The sequence below is a fragment of the Pollachius pollachius genome, assembly GCF_949987615.1.
Source record: "Pollachius pollachius genome assembly, chromosome: 19".
Lineage (NCBI taxonomy): Eukaryota > Metazoa > Chordata > Actinopteri > Gadiformes > Gadidae > Pollachius > Pollachius pollachius.
Genome location: NC_136952.1, coordinates 11,146,790 through 11,165,467, shown reverse-complemented (window position 1 = coordinate 11,165,467; position 18,678 = coordinate 11,146,790). Strand labels below are relative to the sequence as shown.

The 18,678-nt window shown below is 44.4% G+C and overlaps 3 protein-coding genes across 6 annotated transcripts in view; 1 reads left to right on the top strand and 2 right to left on the bottom strand.

Moving 5' to 3' along the window:
- Nucleotides 1-1,067, top strand: part of ep300a (EP300 lysine acetyltransferase a) — a 30,716-nt gene extending 29,649 nt beyond the window's left edge. For both annotated transcript variants that reach the window (XM_079757337.1, XM_079757336.1), the window contains exon 31: nucleotides 1-1,067. This exon is cut by the window's left edge and continues 3,986 nt beyond it. The gene's annotated coding sequence lies outside the window, so the exon portion shown is untranslated.
- A 3,743-nt stretch (nucleotides 1,068-4,810) lies between these two features.
- Nucleotides 4,811-8,465, bottom strand: cbx7b (chromobox homolog 7b; the record flags this gene model as incomplete). Its single annotated transcript, XM_079756650.1, has 6 exons — nucleotides 8,172-8,465; nucleotides 7,081-7,124; nucleotides 6,796-6,861; nucleotides 6,477-6,543; nucleotides 5,831-6,209; nucleotides 4,811-5,022 (listed from the first exon to the last, which is right to left on the bottom strand). Exons 1-6 carry the CDS (start codon nucleotides 8,238-8,240, stop codon nucleotides 4,811-4,813), a joined length of 837 nt encoding a protein of 278 aa, XP_079612776.1. The 5' UTR covers nucleotides 8,241-8,465.
- A 286-nt stretch (nucleotides 8,466-8,751) lies between these two features.
- Nucleotides 8,752-15,408, bottom strand: josd1 (Josephin domain containing 1). 3 transcript variants are annotated; one of them, XM_079756644.1, is made up of 5 exons: nucleotides 15,275-15,408; nucleotides 13,739-14,689; nucleotides 13,264-13,392; nucleotides 11,141-11,335; nucleotides 8,752-10,639 (listed from the first exon to the last, which is right to left on the bottom strand). In XM_079756644.1, the coding sequence occupies exons 2-5, from the start codon at nucleotides 14,194-14,196 to the stop codon at nucleotides 10,528-10,530; spliced, it is 894 nt and encodes a 297-aa protein (XP_079612770.1). In that variant the 5' UTR covers nucleotides 14,197-14,689; nucleotides 15,275-15,408; the 3' UTR covers nucleotides 8,752-10,527. The 3 variants fall into 3 exon arrangements, with proteins under 3 accessions (XP_079612770.1, XP_079612772.1, XP_079612771.1); XM_079756646.1 differs by having other exon boundaries at nucleotides 13,739-14,712; nucleotides 15,275-15,392; XM_079756645.1 differs by lacking the exon at nucleotides 15,275-15,408 and adding an exon at nucleotides 15,119-15,264.
- Between the last annotated feature and the right edge of the window lie 3,270 nt (nucleotides 15,409-18,678).

Below are 18,678 nucleotides of genomic sequence, written 5' to 3'. Positions count from 1 at the left end.
TTTTTGCAGCGGCTGCATCTATAATCTCCACATTCTCTTATTACGATTATTATTATGATCTGTTTTCATTAACGGCTGTGCGCGTCCAAACGGTTTTCCTCGTTTCAAGTTTTCCACGATGGCAGTTGGAAGGGGATTAGAGAGCTAATGGAAAGGATGGACCCCCCCCCCCAAGGTTTCATGTCAGCCGGAAAGCAATGATGGAGGTGGTCCTTGGAGCCAATTCCCCACCCCAACTGCACCTTCCTCTCTCCTTTCTCCTTTTGAATGTGCACTGCCTCTTGATTACACCCCCCATGCCCCGCCCACTGCCCCGCCCCCCTCCACCTGAAACGATGGCCAACTGAATTGGTGGTACCCAGACCCAGTTTTTTAATTTTGTTTATTTGCAAATTGGAGGATTATGGAACGGTTTTATGTATGTGTATGTATATACATACTTTATATATATATATATATATATATGCATACACATATACTTTAATGAACAGAGGAAGATGGAAAAGAGTTGGGCTTCAGAGAAGGTCCATTTCGGCTACGAAAATCCTTTCTGCGTTTCGATGGCGGCTTCTCTGAAGTCTCTAACAATCGTTCAAGTAGTGTTCTCCGCTCCTCCCCGATTCCCCTCTTCTCGACCACCCCGCGACAAATAAGGTTCTATTTAATGTTATTACTGTACAAAGAAAATGGATGGACTTAAATACTGTTTTTTCTTTTTGTATTAAAAATGAAAATCATACAAAAATTATGAGCTGTACAGACTTTTAGATCGAGCGAGCGGGGGAATTGTTCCCTGCTTTTCGTTTTTTCTTCTTTTTTTTTCATTCTCTGTATAATAACTTGAAGTACTCCTGAGCCACTGTACAGTATTGCGACTTTTCTTTTTTTAGAGGTACAGTATAGGGTGTAATCAGTCAATGAGAACCAACGCGCCTTTTCAACGTGTATTTTTGACAAACCTTTTGTGGATGGGAAGGGAAGTGGGTTCCTTATAACAAGTTAAAAGTATCTTTCAAGACAAGACTCGCCAGACATGAAACACAACATGCACAAAATAAATATTAAAAAACCTGGGGTAGGGGGAGGGCTGGGGCATTATCTAAATTTGGTCATTTAGCTTTTTATGGAGACAAGTGAAGACAATATTATATACAGGCTCACTATTTTTCTGAGGCCTAGCTTGCTGCGGGGTGGGGGGGGGTACAGTAACAGGTGGCAATATATCATGAGACTTATTTTATAAAACACAAGGAAACAAAGTACTCTTTGTCTTTTATATATAGATATATTATTTAATTTTATTTTTTTGGAAATAAAACTTGAATCTACAGGAATTATTAGATAACGCCGTGGTTTTGTTTTGTATTGAAGACGTTCTAAAGTGATGCAAAATGACACTGCGAGCTGTTTGCTCTAGGGGGGTGGGAGGGGATGTGGAGGTTTATCATGCCACGCTTTTTGGTTATTTTTCTCTGAAGAAATGTTTAATGTACATGACCTATAGATGTAAACATACTGAATCACTGTACAAACTGATGGCAACTGAACAAATATATTGTTTTTATCATTTCTTCTTTGAAAAGAGACTGGAAGTAAAACTATTTAAATATTTGTTGTGTATTTAAATGGAACCTTTTTGACCACTCTTTTGTTTTTGTTTTTTCGAAGAAAAAAATGGTGCTTGCTGAGAAAAAAGCAAAATTAAATAACTGTTGCTCCATTTTTCAATAGTTTCCTTTTTTTAAGTTATCCTGGTGGTCAGAATTTTTTTGCCAATAAATTAATTGTACAATAAAGTATGTTTGTACCATTGGGGAAAAATACCTTATTGTGGTGCTGTCCTTAATATGTATGACCAATTTTTATCAGATACATTCATCACCCTCCCTCATCAAATACGGGAACGACGACAAGCATGTTTTGAATTTGGCATGATCAAATGAAATCCCATTGCTCCTGTGGTGTTGGACTAGTGACCTGTTTGACTTGGACCAACTTTATACGTCGGTCCAAATCAAATACGTCATGGGAAGTAATCTATTAAAAGCAATTCCACATTGTTTTTAAATTACCCGTTTTATACCAAAAGGTGTAACATTGTTTTGCCCTTCCAAGGCTTATCGGTCAATCACCTCTGGGCTGACACTCCCATGTGCCATGCCCCTCTAGGGTAGACTTTGTGATGGCTGATCAACATCACAACTCATGGTTAAATAGGTAAACTAAAGTATACAGGCTGCCATTTCGTCCTCATATTGTTGTTGTGCCCATGGCAAGATTTCCACCGGCAGCATCCTCTGGATAAACATTGAACATTAAGATTAAACTTTAATATGTTGTCTATTCTGAATGTTAATGATAATTGAGTGATACTTTATCCCCCTCAACATTTACTTGAACTGAAAGCCTTGAGGATGTTTAGGATGCATCAGGGACCACAGTACCAAAGCGTTATTAAACATGTGACATTTATTTTTCTTTTAGTATTACAATAAGAATAGCACACTCACTATTCACTTCATAGTCCAGAGCCAGTCATGTGCAGGTTGACTACATCACAGATAAAGTGCAACAAGGTTCTTTCGCTAGCGTTGGATGAAAGCAGCACAAGCAACGATATTAAGTCATATCAAATCAAGGTGCTTTTTGTTTTTTCGTTTGTTACTCTAATGGTAGCCTGGAGATTATTAAAACTATAAAAACTATTCCCGTCTTAGTTCTCGTGCACGTGACGACCAGGTGTCTATCTTCAGGACGGACAGATTACATTCAGGTCAATGTAGAAAAATAATCACAAAAAATACTTTGCTTTCATCCAATCTCTTTCATCCTTCTTGTAACAATCGGCACAGGGTCATGTGGTCAATACTGGGGGTACCTTTTGGCATGTGAAGTATGAATACATGCTATTTACTATTCAGCAGACGCTTTTATAGTGTGACTTAAAGAGTTAATTTGTTGATGTCATTGAAGGACAACGTCTAGATTTTTCAACTTGGATCCTATTGTCGCATCATTTAGGGTCTAAGTTACTAATGCGGACCAAACATAGCAGGGGCAATATGGAAAGGATCCCTACAGAGAAATTAACTATTTTCTGTACCTTTCGTGTATCTTTTTATTGATCCAGTCTGTTTGTTATTGTGTCTTAACTTACTTACTAAGTCTCGCTCAAGGAGAAGTCTCTGAAGAGCTCTCTACTTGTTTCAGAAATAGTTTGCATTAGTTACAGAAAAATTGAGAAGTTATCCTTTAAAGGCGTAACGTGTAAGATTAGCTAGCAGTCAAACTGGTCCTCCACACAATGTGGGGCAGCATATTGCCAAAAAAGTTGTGGTGGCCACTCCTATTGGAAGAAACAAGGAATTGCACCAATGCGCAGAATCAATAGTGCATTTCGGTGCTCTGTTATCTAAAAAAAACAACTAACTAAATACAATGATAATATGATAAGGTAAGAATACGCCTTATGGGTAGCACTACTTCTTCATCCGCTCTTGTTGGACTGAGGGCAGACTGGACACTACAGTAACTAGTGTCCTGAAAATAAGTTATTCTTCATCAGGTACAAAGTGGTACTACCATACGATACGGCCGGTACTAGCTGCCAACTTAAGTAAATTTCTCTTACACAATAAATGTCTCTGACATAAGGTCAGAACTGCAAATTCTTTACATTCTGGTGATCATGTAATTAATTGTTGACTGTTTTAAAATGTTATTCTTAAACATTACACTTTTAAGGAACAGGTAGGTGTTTTGGGAGGATCTTCCTTGAACCCTACTGTCATCAGTTTTGGGGTTTGCATCTAGATCTGTGTGTGTGTGTGTGTGTGTGTGTGTGTCTGTATGTTCAGTGTGTTGTGCGGGGGTGTAGCCCTAAATCTGCTCCACAGACATACAAAGGCCATGATGAAGAGGTGTGAAGACATTTCTTGTGGTTTCCTAGTCATCTAGGGTTTGGCTCACCACCTTCTGAGCCATTGCCCTTGGAGCCAGATATACGCAGAGCCCCAAGGGAAATTCCACCATGGTGACCCATCACAGAATCAGCTCCCATCATCACCACCACAGCAAGTCATCCCATCTTGGGCCAGATGGACAGGGAAGAGAAGGGAAGCTCTCAGGTTTAGTGCGATGGCCTATGTTTGTGTGAAACTTGGTCAAAGTCCTTTTGAAGCACACGATTGTATTGGAAAACACTGAACAGAAAAAAGTCTGTCTGTGTGAAAGAGCTTCACGGGTGCGTATATCAATTCAGTGCAAGTACCTAAGCCTCTCAAGGTATAGTTTCGCTTGCCTTTCCTTGCAGTGTTCTGAATTATATTCGTAACACGAGACACCAAACGCCGCCATCGTAGGGTTTTCAAAGTTGGCCTAGGGATACAGGGTAAACACGGTCTATCGTATATCAGTACATTGATACGGCGGACTAGGAGGCAGGCATGCATTGCGACGGCTGCACCATCATCCAAAGGAATCTGAAACTCATACGAGAACACCACAGGTGATACGTGTTAACCACTTATGGATATTAGTTTAACTCGTGTGGGAGTACACACGCGAGTTCACGGACGGATGCTACTCCCGGATTACTAGTTAGCGTCTACACAACCTACAATACGGTATCGGGTGAAAAAAAACGGCCAGAGGGTAAGAGACAGGAGGGAGGAATCCTACAAGGGGGATGAGGAGCAGGAGGGAGAGAGAAATCGGAGAGCCGGAATGAACGGATAAAAGTGGTTTGCCCCCCCCCCCCCCCCCCCCCCCCCCCCCCCACCCATCCCAGCGACTCCTTCCGTGGAGGGGTTCAGAACTCCAGGCCCCAGGCCCTGAAGAAGCCCTTGGCGACCAGGGCCTCTCGGAACGTCACCGTCAGGGAGTTGATGGTGACGTCAGTGACAGTCACCTCTCCCGGGCCGCACAACACCTGACCCGGCGTCCAATCAGAAGACTTCTTGGACCCGTTGGTGACCTGCTTCTCTTTTGGGCCGACGGCTGAGCTCCATCCTCTGTCTTGTCCTGTTTGGATGGGGGGGGGGGGGGAGAGAGAGAGAGAGAAAGAGAGAGGGGGTGAGAGAGAAAGAAAGAAAGAAAAGGGAGAAAGAAAGAAAGAAGAGTGAGAGAGACGGAGGGGGAGAGAGAGATAGTGAGAGAGAGAGAGAGAATGTGCCATCAGAGCGGCGGCCAGAGAATAGGAGAAGAGAGAGACAAAGGTAGGGTTTGCAGTGAGCCAGTGATTGCATCAAGCCTTCCATGTGTTGGCTGTGATTGAGTTACTTTCGACTGACCTGGATATCTTATCTTGCTTTGAAATGCTTACTAATGGACAAATAGGAGGCAGGATTCAGCCTGAATATGAGCCTGGATCAAAATTATCTTATTTTGGATAAAATGGTACAGCTACAAAGAGATAACTTTCTTTCTTTCTATCCATCCATCCATAAATGTACACATTTGATATAACAAACAAATTTAAACTATATATTATTACATGCATTTTCTTTATATAGAGATTAATACTATATATTTGCATGAATGCCAAAAGCTTCTGTAACTTTTGGTTTGTAACATATATCTCGTCAAGTGCAAAAGCGTGCGAAAATATCATTATCATCATTGTACATGATGTCATAACATGCATCTACCACTGCCCTACACACTTTTGACTACATGATCTAGAAAGTGAGCTATCTTTATCCTTCTATTAATGCTCATCTGCCAATTTCTCAATGAGCCACATTACTCTGATATCTGCTTGAAGATAAAAGCAAAGCAGGAAGTGGAACTGGCTAAAGAGGATCTGAGTGGATCTGAGTGGCATACTTACCCTTCAAAAGGTTTCCGTTCTTCTCGGCCGTCGTCTTTCTGTGGATCTTATTTTTCTCCTCCTCTAACTCAATGTCTTCCTCTACTTGCCTTTCATCTTCCTCCTCCTCCTCCTCTTCCTCCTCCTCCTCCTCTTCATCCTCCTCGTCATCTCCATCCCCCCAGACATCGCTGCTGGGGGTCAGAGAGCTTGACCTCTGCGACCTCTGCGGGTCACTCGTCTGATGGGCCAGCCGCGGGCGAAGCATCCGTCTGCAGGGGTCGTACTCCTGGTCCTCCGCCCCGGGATCCAGGGAGCCGGTCAGGGAGAGACGCAGGCGAGACTGAGGCTTCTCTGGGGCCTTGTGGGCGCTCCGGAGGTCCATGGTGTAGATGGTGTTCTGTTGGATGATGCAGTGGCACGGAGACAGAGAGAGGAACAGTGAGTCCAATGAGTAATAACCATGAATCTGGTTGTGTTTGTCTCCTTAACGTTAGGAGGAGGCTTGTCATAGTTGAGTATTGACTAGGTCTCTTGTCTGCGAGAAAACATATCAACAGGACATATGCATCATCAAATATAAGTAAAATAATTGGATTGATGATGCATGATTATACACATGTACATTAAACATGCATGAAGTTGAATCAGTGATGGGTCTATTTACCTCCAGTAGCAGTCTCTTCACCTTTGACCCTTTCCTCTTGTGTCCCACAACTCGATCCCTCTGCTCTCTAAAATAAAACAATAAACTCCTAAAGACAACAGCATAGTGTACTAATAGCCTAACCTAACATGTCATGTTGCTTAGTGTTGCCAAATGGGACCTGTTGTGTTTTTAATAGAGTTGAAAAAAAACACAGCAAATGTGCCCTTGCATCAAGTGATAACATTTTGTCTGAAAATACAGATGTGGGCTTTCCTCAGGAAATGACACCCATGGACAGTTTTCTTCCATCGGTCCAACAGCACATGTTTCTGCTCACTTCTCTTGGAACGCCTGCAGCAGGCGTTGGTCCAGAATGTGCTGTTCTGGTTCCCACGTGGAGTACCTGCAGGTCAACCAATGAGAGCAAAGCATGAGACACACCCTATTTTTTTTGAAGAATTCCTTCGCTTGATTGGTTGAGATAGTCCATCATTTGATTCACTGGATGTCGTCCTTAATATTTTTATTAAGGAGCCTCGTGTGTGTTTGTGTGTGTGTGTGTGTGTGTGTGTGTGTGTGTGTGTGTGTGTGTGTGAGTGTGTGTGTGTGTCTTTATACTCACTTTGGAGGCCATCCTTTCCATTTCAGAAGATACTCCACATTGCCCTGTTAGAAATAAAGTGTGGAATGTACATGAATATTAAGAACACACCTCAATTATATTATGTGATGTACTCATTCTGAATGTATGGTGCTGATGCCTGTATGTTAACTTCCTCTGTTTAGGTTTTTGTCTGTGTTTACAATTTCCATGAGGTTCATTATTTAGTCTAACAGTAGGTTACCACAAGCGCTAGAATCTCCATTAAAATGAATCCTTAAATGTATTTTGATTATTATCAATTACCAGCTCAAACCCACATTTCATTCCATTTCATCATCAAGCAAATGACATCTAGTGTTGTGGATGACGTCATCTACTTTTAAGTCAAAGGTGATCACTGTTTACGGCGCTGGCAGGATTTCACCTGACAGAGCGCGCGGGCTCACGTCGCTCACTCCGACACTCTCTCCCCGCCACGGGAATGTTCCAGAACATTCCAGAAACATGCATAACGGAAAGTGCGTTGTAGTTCTTATTCTCCTGATCTGGAAATGAATCGCGATCTAGGCTACATATTCGCACAAGAGATTTGTGCGCGCTTCCAAACCGTTTCATGTACATCCTTGGGCTGTTAATTTTGATAGTGTTCCGTTATATTCGCCATGTGTCTTTCAATAATACAAAAAATATCATTCCGCTATTGGCTGATAACTATCCAACTGACAATGCACCGTTTCTGGTTTTATTAGGTTATTTCACTGGCGAGTTTATGGGGGTAAATAAGAATAGAGGATTATAACTAATGGCCTAAGCATAAAACAATACACAAGCGGCTTCTTAATACTTTATTTTTGTAGATAAATAAATAAGTAAATAACAGGTTATTTAAAGGGATACCCTCCGTTCCCCGCCCACTTCACTGTAGCCCACATTGAGGATGAGTAACCAGGTTGGTGCAGCTGGATAGCCCTTCATTCTCCTCTTCCTTATATCTCAATAGTGTTGCAAACATTTGGTCAAACGTTAGCAACGTCCCGTTTACAGTACTAATACGATGGTTAAAATTAGGCCTTCAATATCTATATATATTTATATATTTAATAAAATACCTTCTTTACTCTTTTCTTGAGGATCGACTCCACAGCGAACACTTGCTCTCCAATCGCTGACAGCTCCATCTCCCTGACGCGGTACACGCGGCTAAAAAAACTGTTCCAAGTGGCGCCTTTTTCCGTCACAAAGTATGCAAACTGTTTAAGACCGTACCCTCCACCGCGCACCACGCTTTACCAACGCGGCTCCTAGCCTCTCCTTCCGCCTACCACTCACTCCCCGCTTCGCTCAACGATCTCTGACCGTTTTCCTGACACTTCAAGGCCCGAGGATTCCGCGTTACTTCCTCGTCTTGGATCTCTCCGCACGTCCAGTGACTTTACAAATCTGCGACACATCTGCACACTGCTTCTCGGCGCGTCCACGTGCCATTACCAGACGCGCGCCCTTTAAGCGCGCTCCAGGTCGCTTTGGCAACGCAGCGACGATGATGGAGCTCAGCTGGCAATCGCCTGTCACAATATAGTATGATTTTGAGGAGCCGCAGTACAATAAAACACGTTTTACCTTGAATTCAACGAATAATCACTATTTCTTAACAGAATATACAACAAAACACGCACTGGCAGATATTCATAAAGTGCCATTATAAGATTTTTTTTATTTCTGTGAAAAGGAAAGAAAGGGGAAACAGACATAATGAAAACAGACTCTCGAACCAATTATTGAGGAGGAATGTCATAGCCAACATTAAACACACTTATATCTGTAACACTTAGTGTAATGATACGAGCCTCAGAGTTGGACATTGTAACCTCAAAACTTATAAATGGTATTAATCATCACATTTGGGACCAAAATAAAGTTTCTTCCAAAGAAAAATCTGATGGCCACAAAATATACAAGCTTCTCTTGATTGCATCACACTTAAACAGACCCTTGATATAATATAAAATAAATTGTAGTACTTGAAAATGCCCTTTTTTTAGGGTTAGGATTTGGTAATGAAACTAAACAGTCCCATTTTGAGATAAACATGTTATTTACGATGTAAACAAGTTAAGGCCAATATCATCATTGAAAGAACACATACTGTCTGTACATGAATAACATTTCCTCTTAAGACAATGCTTCTATGATCACAGCCGGCATCAAGGCAAATCTGTGTCTCCAACTCTCCAAAAACACACTAAACTTTCACTTCATACTTCCTCTTTCCAAAGTCATAATCTTTCAGAATCTAATATTATACTTCAGGACTTGTAGGATATCAAATAATTCTCAATGCGGTACCTAAACCCGCTTTTCCTCTCAATAGAAAACGACAACTTCCCCCCTGGTAACGTGCCACACATCGAAACCCAACCACGACACATCTGCACGACACTGTAACATCAACACGTATTTGGAGCGACGTTCTCCTGTACTTAACTCACCATTAATGACACTTTTTTTATTTTTCTGGGTGTAAAACGTCTAGGACTCTAGACCTATGGGGCTTCAAAAGGGCTGCTGGGCTCTGTTAGGGCTGACCCCAGCATCTCACAAGAACAGACAATCATCCACAAGATGGGAGCGTCTTTTGGCCCAGGGTGTTGCATTGCCTTGTTGCCATAAGAAAACAAGAAAACGGACAAAAACATTTAAATGAAAAAACACCCTGTTGTGTGGGCAGTCTCTGTACTGACTGGTGCAGGAAGGTGCGATACAATGTACTGGGCGAGGGTGGGTGAACGAGGATGTCAAAAGGTAGCGGGAGAGAGAGAGAGGCGACAGACGGGAGTCAAGAAGGACATGGTTCTGTTAAAGGGAGAGCGAGAGTGAGAGACAGAGACAGAGAGAGAGAGAAAACCACAGAGTGAAGGACTCAAAGAAGACACAAGGTGTGGTCGAAAGCTTGAAGATCAGACACATGGCTTCATTGGACATACAGCTTGAGTTCCAGCACTTTGGGAAGCTGTACGATGTACAAAATAAATCAAAACCGACATTTAAAAATAGTCAGTATATAGATATATATATAAAAAAAACATAGCAATACCAGATACTGAAATAATACGCTTATAAATTTGACTTGTGTTACAAATATGTGATTCTTAGTGATCTCCCTGTAGGTAGGTAGGTAGGTAGGTAGGTAGGTATGTATGTCTGTATAAAGATTTGAGTAAGGTTTGAATGTAGGCATTCGCTTCCTTCATTGTTTTGGGTCTCATCGATTCCAAGAGTCCAGAAATGGAACTGTAACCCAAAACAAAACCAAACAAACCTAAACCAGAAGCAGGAGAAATATTGTCTGCGCCGTTGTGCATCTTTTTGATTGGCTATGCACAACCCTTGCTTCCTCTTCATCGAAAGCTGTGATTGGCCCGTTCGGCCTGTCCTGAACGCCAGCGTGAGATAGGATTGGCCGCTTCACTCTGCTCCACTGTTGTGGGACATCCAGGTCTGGTGTGACTCCACTTCCTCCGAGACGACCAATAGCAGCTCACAGTTTTTCCCACGCAGCTGGTGGCGCAGGAACTTCCTGTCCCGTTGAACAAAGAGGAAAGTGAAGAGGAAAGAGAACAGTGGCGATAAGCGAGAATATGGTCTGGCTGCTGTTTAAAGTCCCGTCCAACGTCAACAAAGACGGAGCCGGCTGTCTGGGGGCCTCGGTACGTACACCGGCAACTCCATTTCCTGCCGCTTCAAGACCTGGGACCCTCCCAGTGTGAACGCCGGCTGGTGGTACCACCCTTTAGGTACTCTACAGCGTTCAAAGGCTGACAACAACACAAGCGTGACCCGTGTTTGGGCATCTCGATGAAAACATAGCGACACGGTGGTCTATTATACATCTGTTATAACTACCCTGCACATAATAGCTAGCTGCATATTGAAAAATAACTAGTTGTTTTGCTTCTCATCTAGCTTAATACATTTTAAAGGACAGTTTCTAAATGAGTCAGTCAGTCAGTCAGGCTGTCAGTCAGAATGACACACACACACACACACACACACACACACACACACACACACACAATACCTGAGCTCATCCGCGCTGCCGATGGGGTGGGGGCCACGCAGCTTGGAGTCCAGGTTGTAGTAGACCGCGCCCACCTCCCGCACGCCAATCCAGTGCTGCCGTTTGAGCGGAAGCCGCAGCGGGCCCCAGCGCAGGTTAGACGGCACGTTGAGGATGTAGCCCGTCACGTTGGACACCGCGATGCTGCCCACGTCCCTGCACAACCACGGGGAGCGGAAAATCTGTTCAGCTCCCAGGAGACTAGGTTCATAATCCATTGCCGAAACCGGTCAGGGTGCTTCCTAGAACTGGATCTGTTGTGTCTTCCATACAGGCAAAGTCACTGCTTCAAAGCTAACCATAAAAGGTCTAAAATCCTAAATCAGGGATGCACCGATATCACATGTATTGGTCGATACCTTTATTCCAATACGGATATTGGTAGATATTATATTTCCACCTATGGTGCCATCAACCCTGGTAATGGGAAAGCTGAATGGCAAGCTCTGATTAGATAATCAATGCTGGAGGCATAACCTGTTTAAACCGTTTTATTTCGGTGTGACCTTGAAAGGGATGAGCCACAGCCTGTCCCCATGTGTCCATTTCTCTTCACCCCCACACAATTATTGCCAATAATCTGTCGACCTTCCGGCACACGTATTAAAGCTGCACTGCATACCTAGTCATGTGGTTGTCAATGATTACGGGGTGTCTGCATACAAAGTTTACTCAATATATTGATGTCCCAAGGAATTGAGGGTAACGTACATGTGACAATCAATGGGGCTCACGGTGCATCAAACAGACTTGGTTGACAAGTGATGCAATAGAAATGTAAGCACTTAGGATGGAGAACATGGCAAATACCAACATTTTGATGGGGAGTCCTATGCCAGGTCTGTGTCCAGGTCTAACTATCTATAATCCAACCCTTTGGACACTCTAAAAACAAGATATGGGCCAGTCCATGACTGTGCTGATAAAGATGAACCTAGATTGGGGGCCTATTGTGTCTCTGTCACAAAGAGCTGAGTGAGTTGAGTAATTGGGCTCTGCTGATTGTCGCTCACTATCAGAAATACATCTTCCTGTTTCATTGTTGTCAGCCAATCAAGACTTAAGACAGCTTGTTTGTGGTGGAAGTAAAGAACTAGGAAATAAACGGATAAAACGATTTTTATACAAGAAGAAGTGCTTACCTATAACCTCAAGTAGTTTTAATACTATTATTATTTTTTACCTAAGCTCTATAATTCTCACTATTTAGTTGACCCATACCTCTTCACAATCATTTAAATGTAGGGACCGACCATGTGTTACACTGCACATTGCAGAAAAAAACACTGAAATAAAAATGTTAAAAGTCCTTTCAAGACAGTCGTTTTAAATTATTTAGACAATCTTCCTATTTTCTTATCTTAGTAATGATATTTCCTTCCTGAACTGAGATGCTTTTAATGAAGTTGTCCCCCATCACGTATACAAACGTCAGCTGATTTATGATGTAATCATCAACAGACAGTTGGCAGTTAAAAGTGAAAACACCAAACAATAAAAAAAACATCCACAGTGGTGATTTCTAAACAATCATTCCAGATGTCCTCACTCAGTGGAAAGCATTTTGTTGATTCCCCCACAAAACCTGACAAAGCCTTTTGCAGTTGTTGTTTTTCAGAACCACAAAAAAAAACAGCACAATAAGCGATACACAAGCAGCTGTTCCTCAGAACCTGTTCTCTTTTCCTTCACAGCGAACAAAATAGCTCTCATGGAAAAAGGGAAAATGTTGACTTGATTGACTCAAGTAAAGATGACTCTACAAAAAAAAGGGCTAAGGGCACTCACGATTACCGCTTTCTATTAGGTCATTGATATTATTTTATTCAAAGCATCTCACAGTTTATTTAGATGAAGCTCATGAAAAGCAGGTAAGGCCTCCTTATGCGTGGATGACTTCAGTGATCAATGTTTCTTTTGGGTGTGGAACAACAACAAGAGACTATCCTGTCCCAATACATGTTCAATGTTGACATGTCTGAAAGCTACGTTTAACTTGACTAAACAAGAAGGTTAGGAGTTTGGATATAACCCCAGTAATGAAAAACGATCATTTCTGAGTGACTGCCTGGACCCTTCCATACCTTCTCTTGTCCCACCACACCGCCTCGAACCCGCGCGTCTGCAGGGCAGCCATGATGACGTTGACGTCATAGTTTCCATTTCCCAGCATGCTCTTCTTGTGCGGCGTCACCAGAGTGCTGGGAGAGAGTCTGCACGGATGTAAGTGAAACAGAAGAAGGCACAGAGACATTAAATAACACACAGTCATGAAAATACCTCAAACAACCAGATGAAAGGTCAAGGGAATGTGAGAACAAGAGAGAGAGCGAGAGGAAGGAAACAATGGGGTGAGAGGGAGAGAGAAAGAGAAAGTAGACATCCAGGTGAATGTTAATACAGGCCAAACTCAATATGGCTGACGATGTTACTACTAGTAATGAGAGTATACGAGTGAGAAAGCAAATGGAACAGAGGAAGGACACGAAAACGAACAGCCTCTGGTCAGGATCTGCATTGAGCCTCAGAGACGGCCGACCACGGTGAGTTCCCCCTCACCTCTGGCTGATCTCCTGCAGTGCGTCGCGGCTAAACGCCGTGCCGTCCTGGAAGACGTTGTTGAGCGCGTGCAGGGCGCACAGCTCCCGCCGCTGCTTCTCGTGGTAGATGACAACGGCGGCGGGCGGCGGCGTCGGCGCCGGGGGGTCGCCAGTGAGCGGAGCCGACGGCGTGAGCGACGAGGAGGAGGAAGAGGATAGATCTGGCTGTTGGGAGTCCTTGGGATCTCTACTGCTCCTCCTCCTCCTCTCCGCGTCTCCTCCTCCTCCTCGTCCTCCTCCACCACCAACTCCTCCTCCCCCCCTCGACCCCCCCAGCATCCCCTCTCCTCCACCTGACCCAGGTGTGGTGGTGTTTGTTTTCTGCTTGCTGACCTTCCAGGGCATACAGCCTAGGTCCTGAAGCCCCCCCCGGCCCCTGCACTTCCACTCACTGGCTGAATACGGAGCGCTGCCCATCTCTGGTTCCACCCACCGGCCACACGGCAGCCACCTTCACCCCCACTGCACCGCCCTCACAACCACACCGCGAACATCCATGCTGACGCTGCTGCCTTTCTAACAATTGCCATGGTAACTTCAAGCCACGACAATTTGGGGTAAGGGGGGGATGGGGGTGCGCTAGTAGAGCACACCTGGTGGTGGTCTTCAAAAAGTATGCGTATGTCTCCAGAAAGGTAAAGGTTATGGTTATATTTTTTTGAAGACAAAAGCTGTTTTTTTTATTCGGCGGTTGGCGTAACCTCAAAAGCTTAACCGACCAAAGAAGCAGGGTTTTTTCATAGCAACTGTAATCCTGTCAAACTTGACGGACGAGCAGACAATCGTCCAAGTCATGCTCACTCCACCATAGAACACCTTTGAGTTGATCCCTGTGTTTCGCTTCTTCTATCGCCAGCGTGTGTCGACAGCTTTCTGTTTCCAGCAGGGCAACCACCAGGAAAGAGAACCGCTGGAACAGAGAGAGAGAGAGAACTAGACACACACACAAACACAGAGAGAGAGAGAGAGAGAGAGAGAGAGAGAGAGAGAGAGAGAGAGAGAGAGAGAGAGAGAAAGAGAGAGAGAGAGAGAGAGAGAGAGAGATGCTGATGCTGAAAGAGGTGGTTTGAAAACAGCTGAGAGAAGGACAGAAAAAGATACGGGTGGGGGGCCTGGTCTTATTGATGTCAGTGACTAAGCAAGGTAACAGCATTAAAGCTACCTCAGTGGCTTCACAGCCTGCTACTTCAATCAGCCTAGACAAACGTGAGGAAGGTAAACATATTCTGCTCTGGTCTCTGATTGGACACCCGTAGCTTGTTTGGCAGCTGGCTTTTTTAACAGCGCCTCAACCAACAATTCAAATTTAGAATTAAGGAATCCTTTGGGGTAAACGAACCTGTGTGGTCTTCAACGCACAAGTCACCATACAATTTCAAGAAAGTAACCTAAAATCGTCCGTGCCTTCTCGGTTCTTCGTTGTAGACCCTACGTGACACTAGTCTGATAGCGTAATAAACCAGTCGCGATCAACGTTTATTTTCTCTGAGCTTACCTCCCCTCTTGTCAGATATGACGGTCGCTAAACTGGCATAATCCGTTAAACCGGTATTGGTATATCCTCTTTTCCTGGGGTTGGTCAGTTCTTTGTCTTTGCCACTTTTCCGTGTAGCACTCTCTAGTCTCCCTCAACACGGACATGCGCACATCGCCATTGGCTTCATGTTTGCTGTCATAGCCTGCGTCAGTACGAAGTGCGTACTGTAGTCCCTCCCCAGGGACTGCGAAACCCTAGATTTTCGTTTATCTTCATCTCAAATGTGGCGTGAACAAAATGTGTCTTTAATGGAAACGTAACATCTAATTCTAGAAGTAGAGTTTAATGAGTTTCTTTCCAAAATGATTTTAACTTTGTTATATTGCTGACCTTTATTGACTGACCCCCCCCCTCGCAACATTTTGGTTTGTAAAAGGATATAACGTGCAAGACATGCAAACCTTTAAGTCTGACATAAGAAATTGGGCAAAACCGCAAAAAGAAATAAAGTTTATCTTAAGAAATGGTATGACAATAAACGAAAGTGAAAAGTGACAGCAGATAACAACAATGGTATAATTAAAGTTGAAATACCAAACATTTAATCCAGTTCGTTGCTTAAAATGACATGGACATATCTGTAGTCATGGCTGGTTTATAATGATTTTTATTATGTTGCCAATAAAATCACATCCAATAATAATAAAGAATGCTGGCAAACCAGAAACTCTTTGTTTCTTTCCATGTCACATTTAATGTTTCTACAGTTGCCCAGGACAGACAAACAGCTCTGGAATGGATGTTATCTTATCTTAAGATCAATATTTTATTTGTAAGCTATGATCTATAATTTTAACAGACTAATTCAATTAATACAATTTAAACAATTAAACCTCTTTGCTAGATGCCACCAAATCCTCCAAACTGCACCTTTAAAGAAGAAAGTTGTTTTTCCCCCTAAAATTGCATTCAACACAAGTGAATCTTGTATCTTCCATTTTCTCACATACACACACACACACAAACACACACACACACACACACACACAATGTTTACATGCTCCCTAGTTTCCCCGCCAGCTCAGAGCTCATATCGGCGAGCAGTTCTTCCTTCATGCACTCTTCTCTCGCATGAAGTTCATGGACGAAGTGGCCACTGAGTGCCCTCATCTCCTCCAGTCGCTCCAACAGCCGTATGCACATCCTCCTCCGCTCCTCCGGGGGGCAGTGCACACTGTTGTCCACCAGCTCGGCCCTCAGGCCATACACAGAGAGAGCGGCCCTGAGTCCCCCCGCGTCGCCCCCCAGCAGCGTGGCCAGCGTCTGCCCCGGGGCCAGGCTGTCGGCGTGGGTAAACACGGTGAAGACGTGCCCCGCCACGCCCGCTCCAAACAGAGCCAGGGTGGCCCTGACGGCCAGAGCGGCGTCCTGATCCACACATCCTGCAGCGCCCGGGACCCGGATCACCAGCAGCACCGCATGGGGCCCCGGGGTGGACAGCTGCAGGCTCCTGAGGGCCTCCCTGGCTTTCCAACCGTCCCCACGTTGGCCCAGCAGATCCGGTGTGTCGACCACCGTCACCTCCTGCCCGTCCACGAGCGCCCGCCGCCGGACGCTCTCCGTCGGGGCGCCCGACGGAGACGACCAGGGGGCCCGGTCCTCAGTGCAGCCCAGCAAGGCGTCCACCAGCTGGGTACGCCCGGCGCCAGAGGGCCCCAGCAGGAGCAGCCTCAGGCCCGGGTCGTTGAGGCTCAATGAGCCGGAGAGCGGAGGGCCCGTGGTCCGGCCGAGCGATGAGATGGTGCTGCTGGTCGTGGTGGAGGAGGAGTGGCCCTTGTTTACCCCTGCAGAGAACAGAGCCTCAGGGTGAGCGGCCAGAGGAGAGGCAGCGCGAGTGAGAGGGTGCTTAACAAGGCCTACCTGTGGCGTTTTGGCGCAATGTGAGGACAGACTCGAAGCACTGCCTCGCGTACTGTAGCAGTGCTGAAACCAGGGGGACAGCGCGGTTGACATGAGATCACATGAGACATGAAAACAAATACGGAAATGAAAGGTGGAATAAAATTTGGAAACAGTCTTGTAAACAGACAATAAACAGAGTTTTCTCACCAGTGAAAAAACGCCAAAGTTTAGACGACCAAGTAACTACTTTGAATATTCCTGTAGAAAAATACAAGAGGAAGCAATCACAACCACAGTGTTTTGTTATTTTAATGACTAGAAATAACGTATGATTATAACACATTGATGTGACATATTACCACTGATGGGTCCAACAATAAAGCTGACCCCGCTCCACAGAGAGAACATTCCTGGAACAAAAAGACAGACAGACCAGTGATATGGGCATACCAGAGTAGCAATACGAGTTCAGCAAAGTCAAGAACTCAGAACTTGTACTCAATGTTTTAAAAAGATTAACAACAATTTGCTCAATAGAACGAGTCCTGAGTTGAAAACCTGTCTGCCTGGCATCAGTGTGTACTAGGTGTATTGGCGACCCAGTGTGAGTGCACTGGTTTATTTATGCAACAATAACAAACAAAATGAGCATTGGTTTGTGCTGAGTCACCATGGTTAGGGATTGATCTTATTTCAGGATGGCCAATAGGTGGGTAGTGTTTCAGACACTGATATTGACTGTAGACACAGCATAATACTGCGTCTGTTTGTCTTCCATAAATCCATAAATGGATAAAAGAAAAAAACGAACCTATTTTCGAAAGCCTTTCAGTGAGATTCTGTAACCCTAATTTTTCTTTAGAATATGTTTATTTTCAGTTTTACTCAAAATGTTTGCTCTGTTTTTCTTCTAAGTCGAAGCACTGTGGTATATTGTAACCCTTGCAAGGATGAGTGCAGACCGAACTGCCATGCAGCTGTCACAGGCAGTCCCTTTGGAAGCACAGGGCTTGATTCAACACTTCCTAGCAGGGCTTTGGAGCGGTCTTCAAAGCATTTATTTTGGGGCCCCCTGCGGAAAACTTTGGGCTGAGGGGTTGGCCATGGAGCATTATCCGTGGTTGCCGATGGTATGGGGCTCTGACCAAGCGTACAAGCAAGCAAAGGCCGTGGGTATCTTTTGCCATGAGGGCGTCAATACAGAAGGCATTGCTCCGTGGGATAGTCTGTGTAGGGCACAGGGTCCTCCCAGGATAGGAACACAGCAGAGGCATATCATGTTGAAGGCCTGCAGCAGCTGTATATGGGGTTAGGGGGACAATGTTGCTGAACTATGGTGGAGGGGAAGGGGGGGGGGGCTGATTCAATTTGGGGATAGTAAAGCGGCAGTCTAGATGAAGTAGAGGCTCTGTGGTGACTTACTCACTCTGCATAACTTTATCATTGCTCTATGAGCCTGCTTTGCCTCCGACAAGTCGATAACAGATAAACGTTGTGGAAATCAGTTGCCCCGGTGGTTA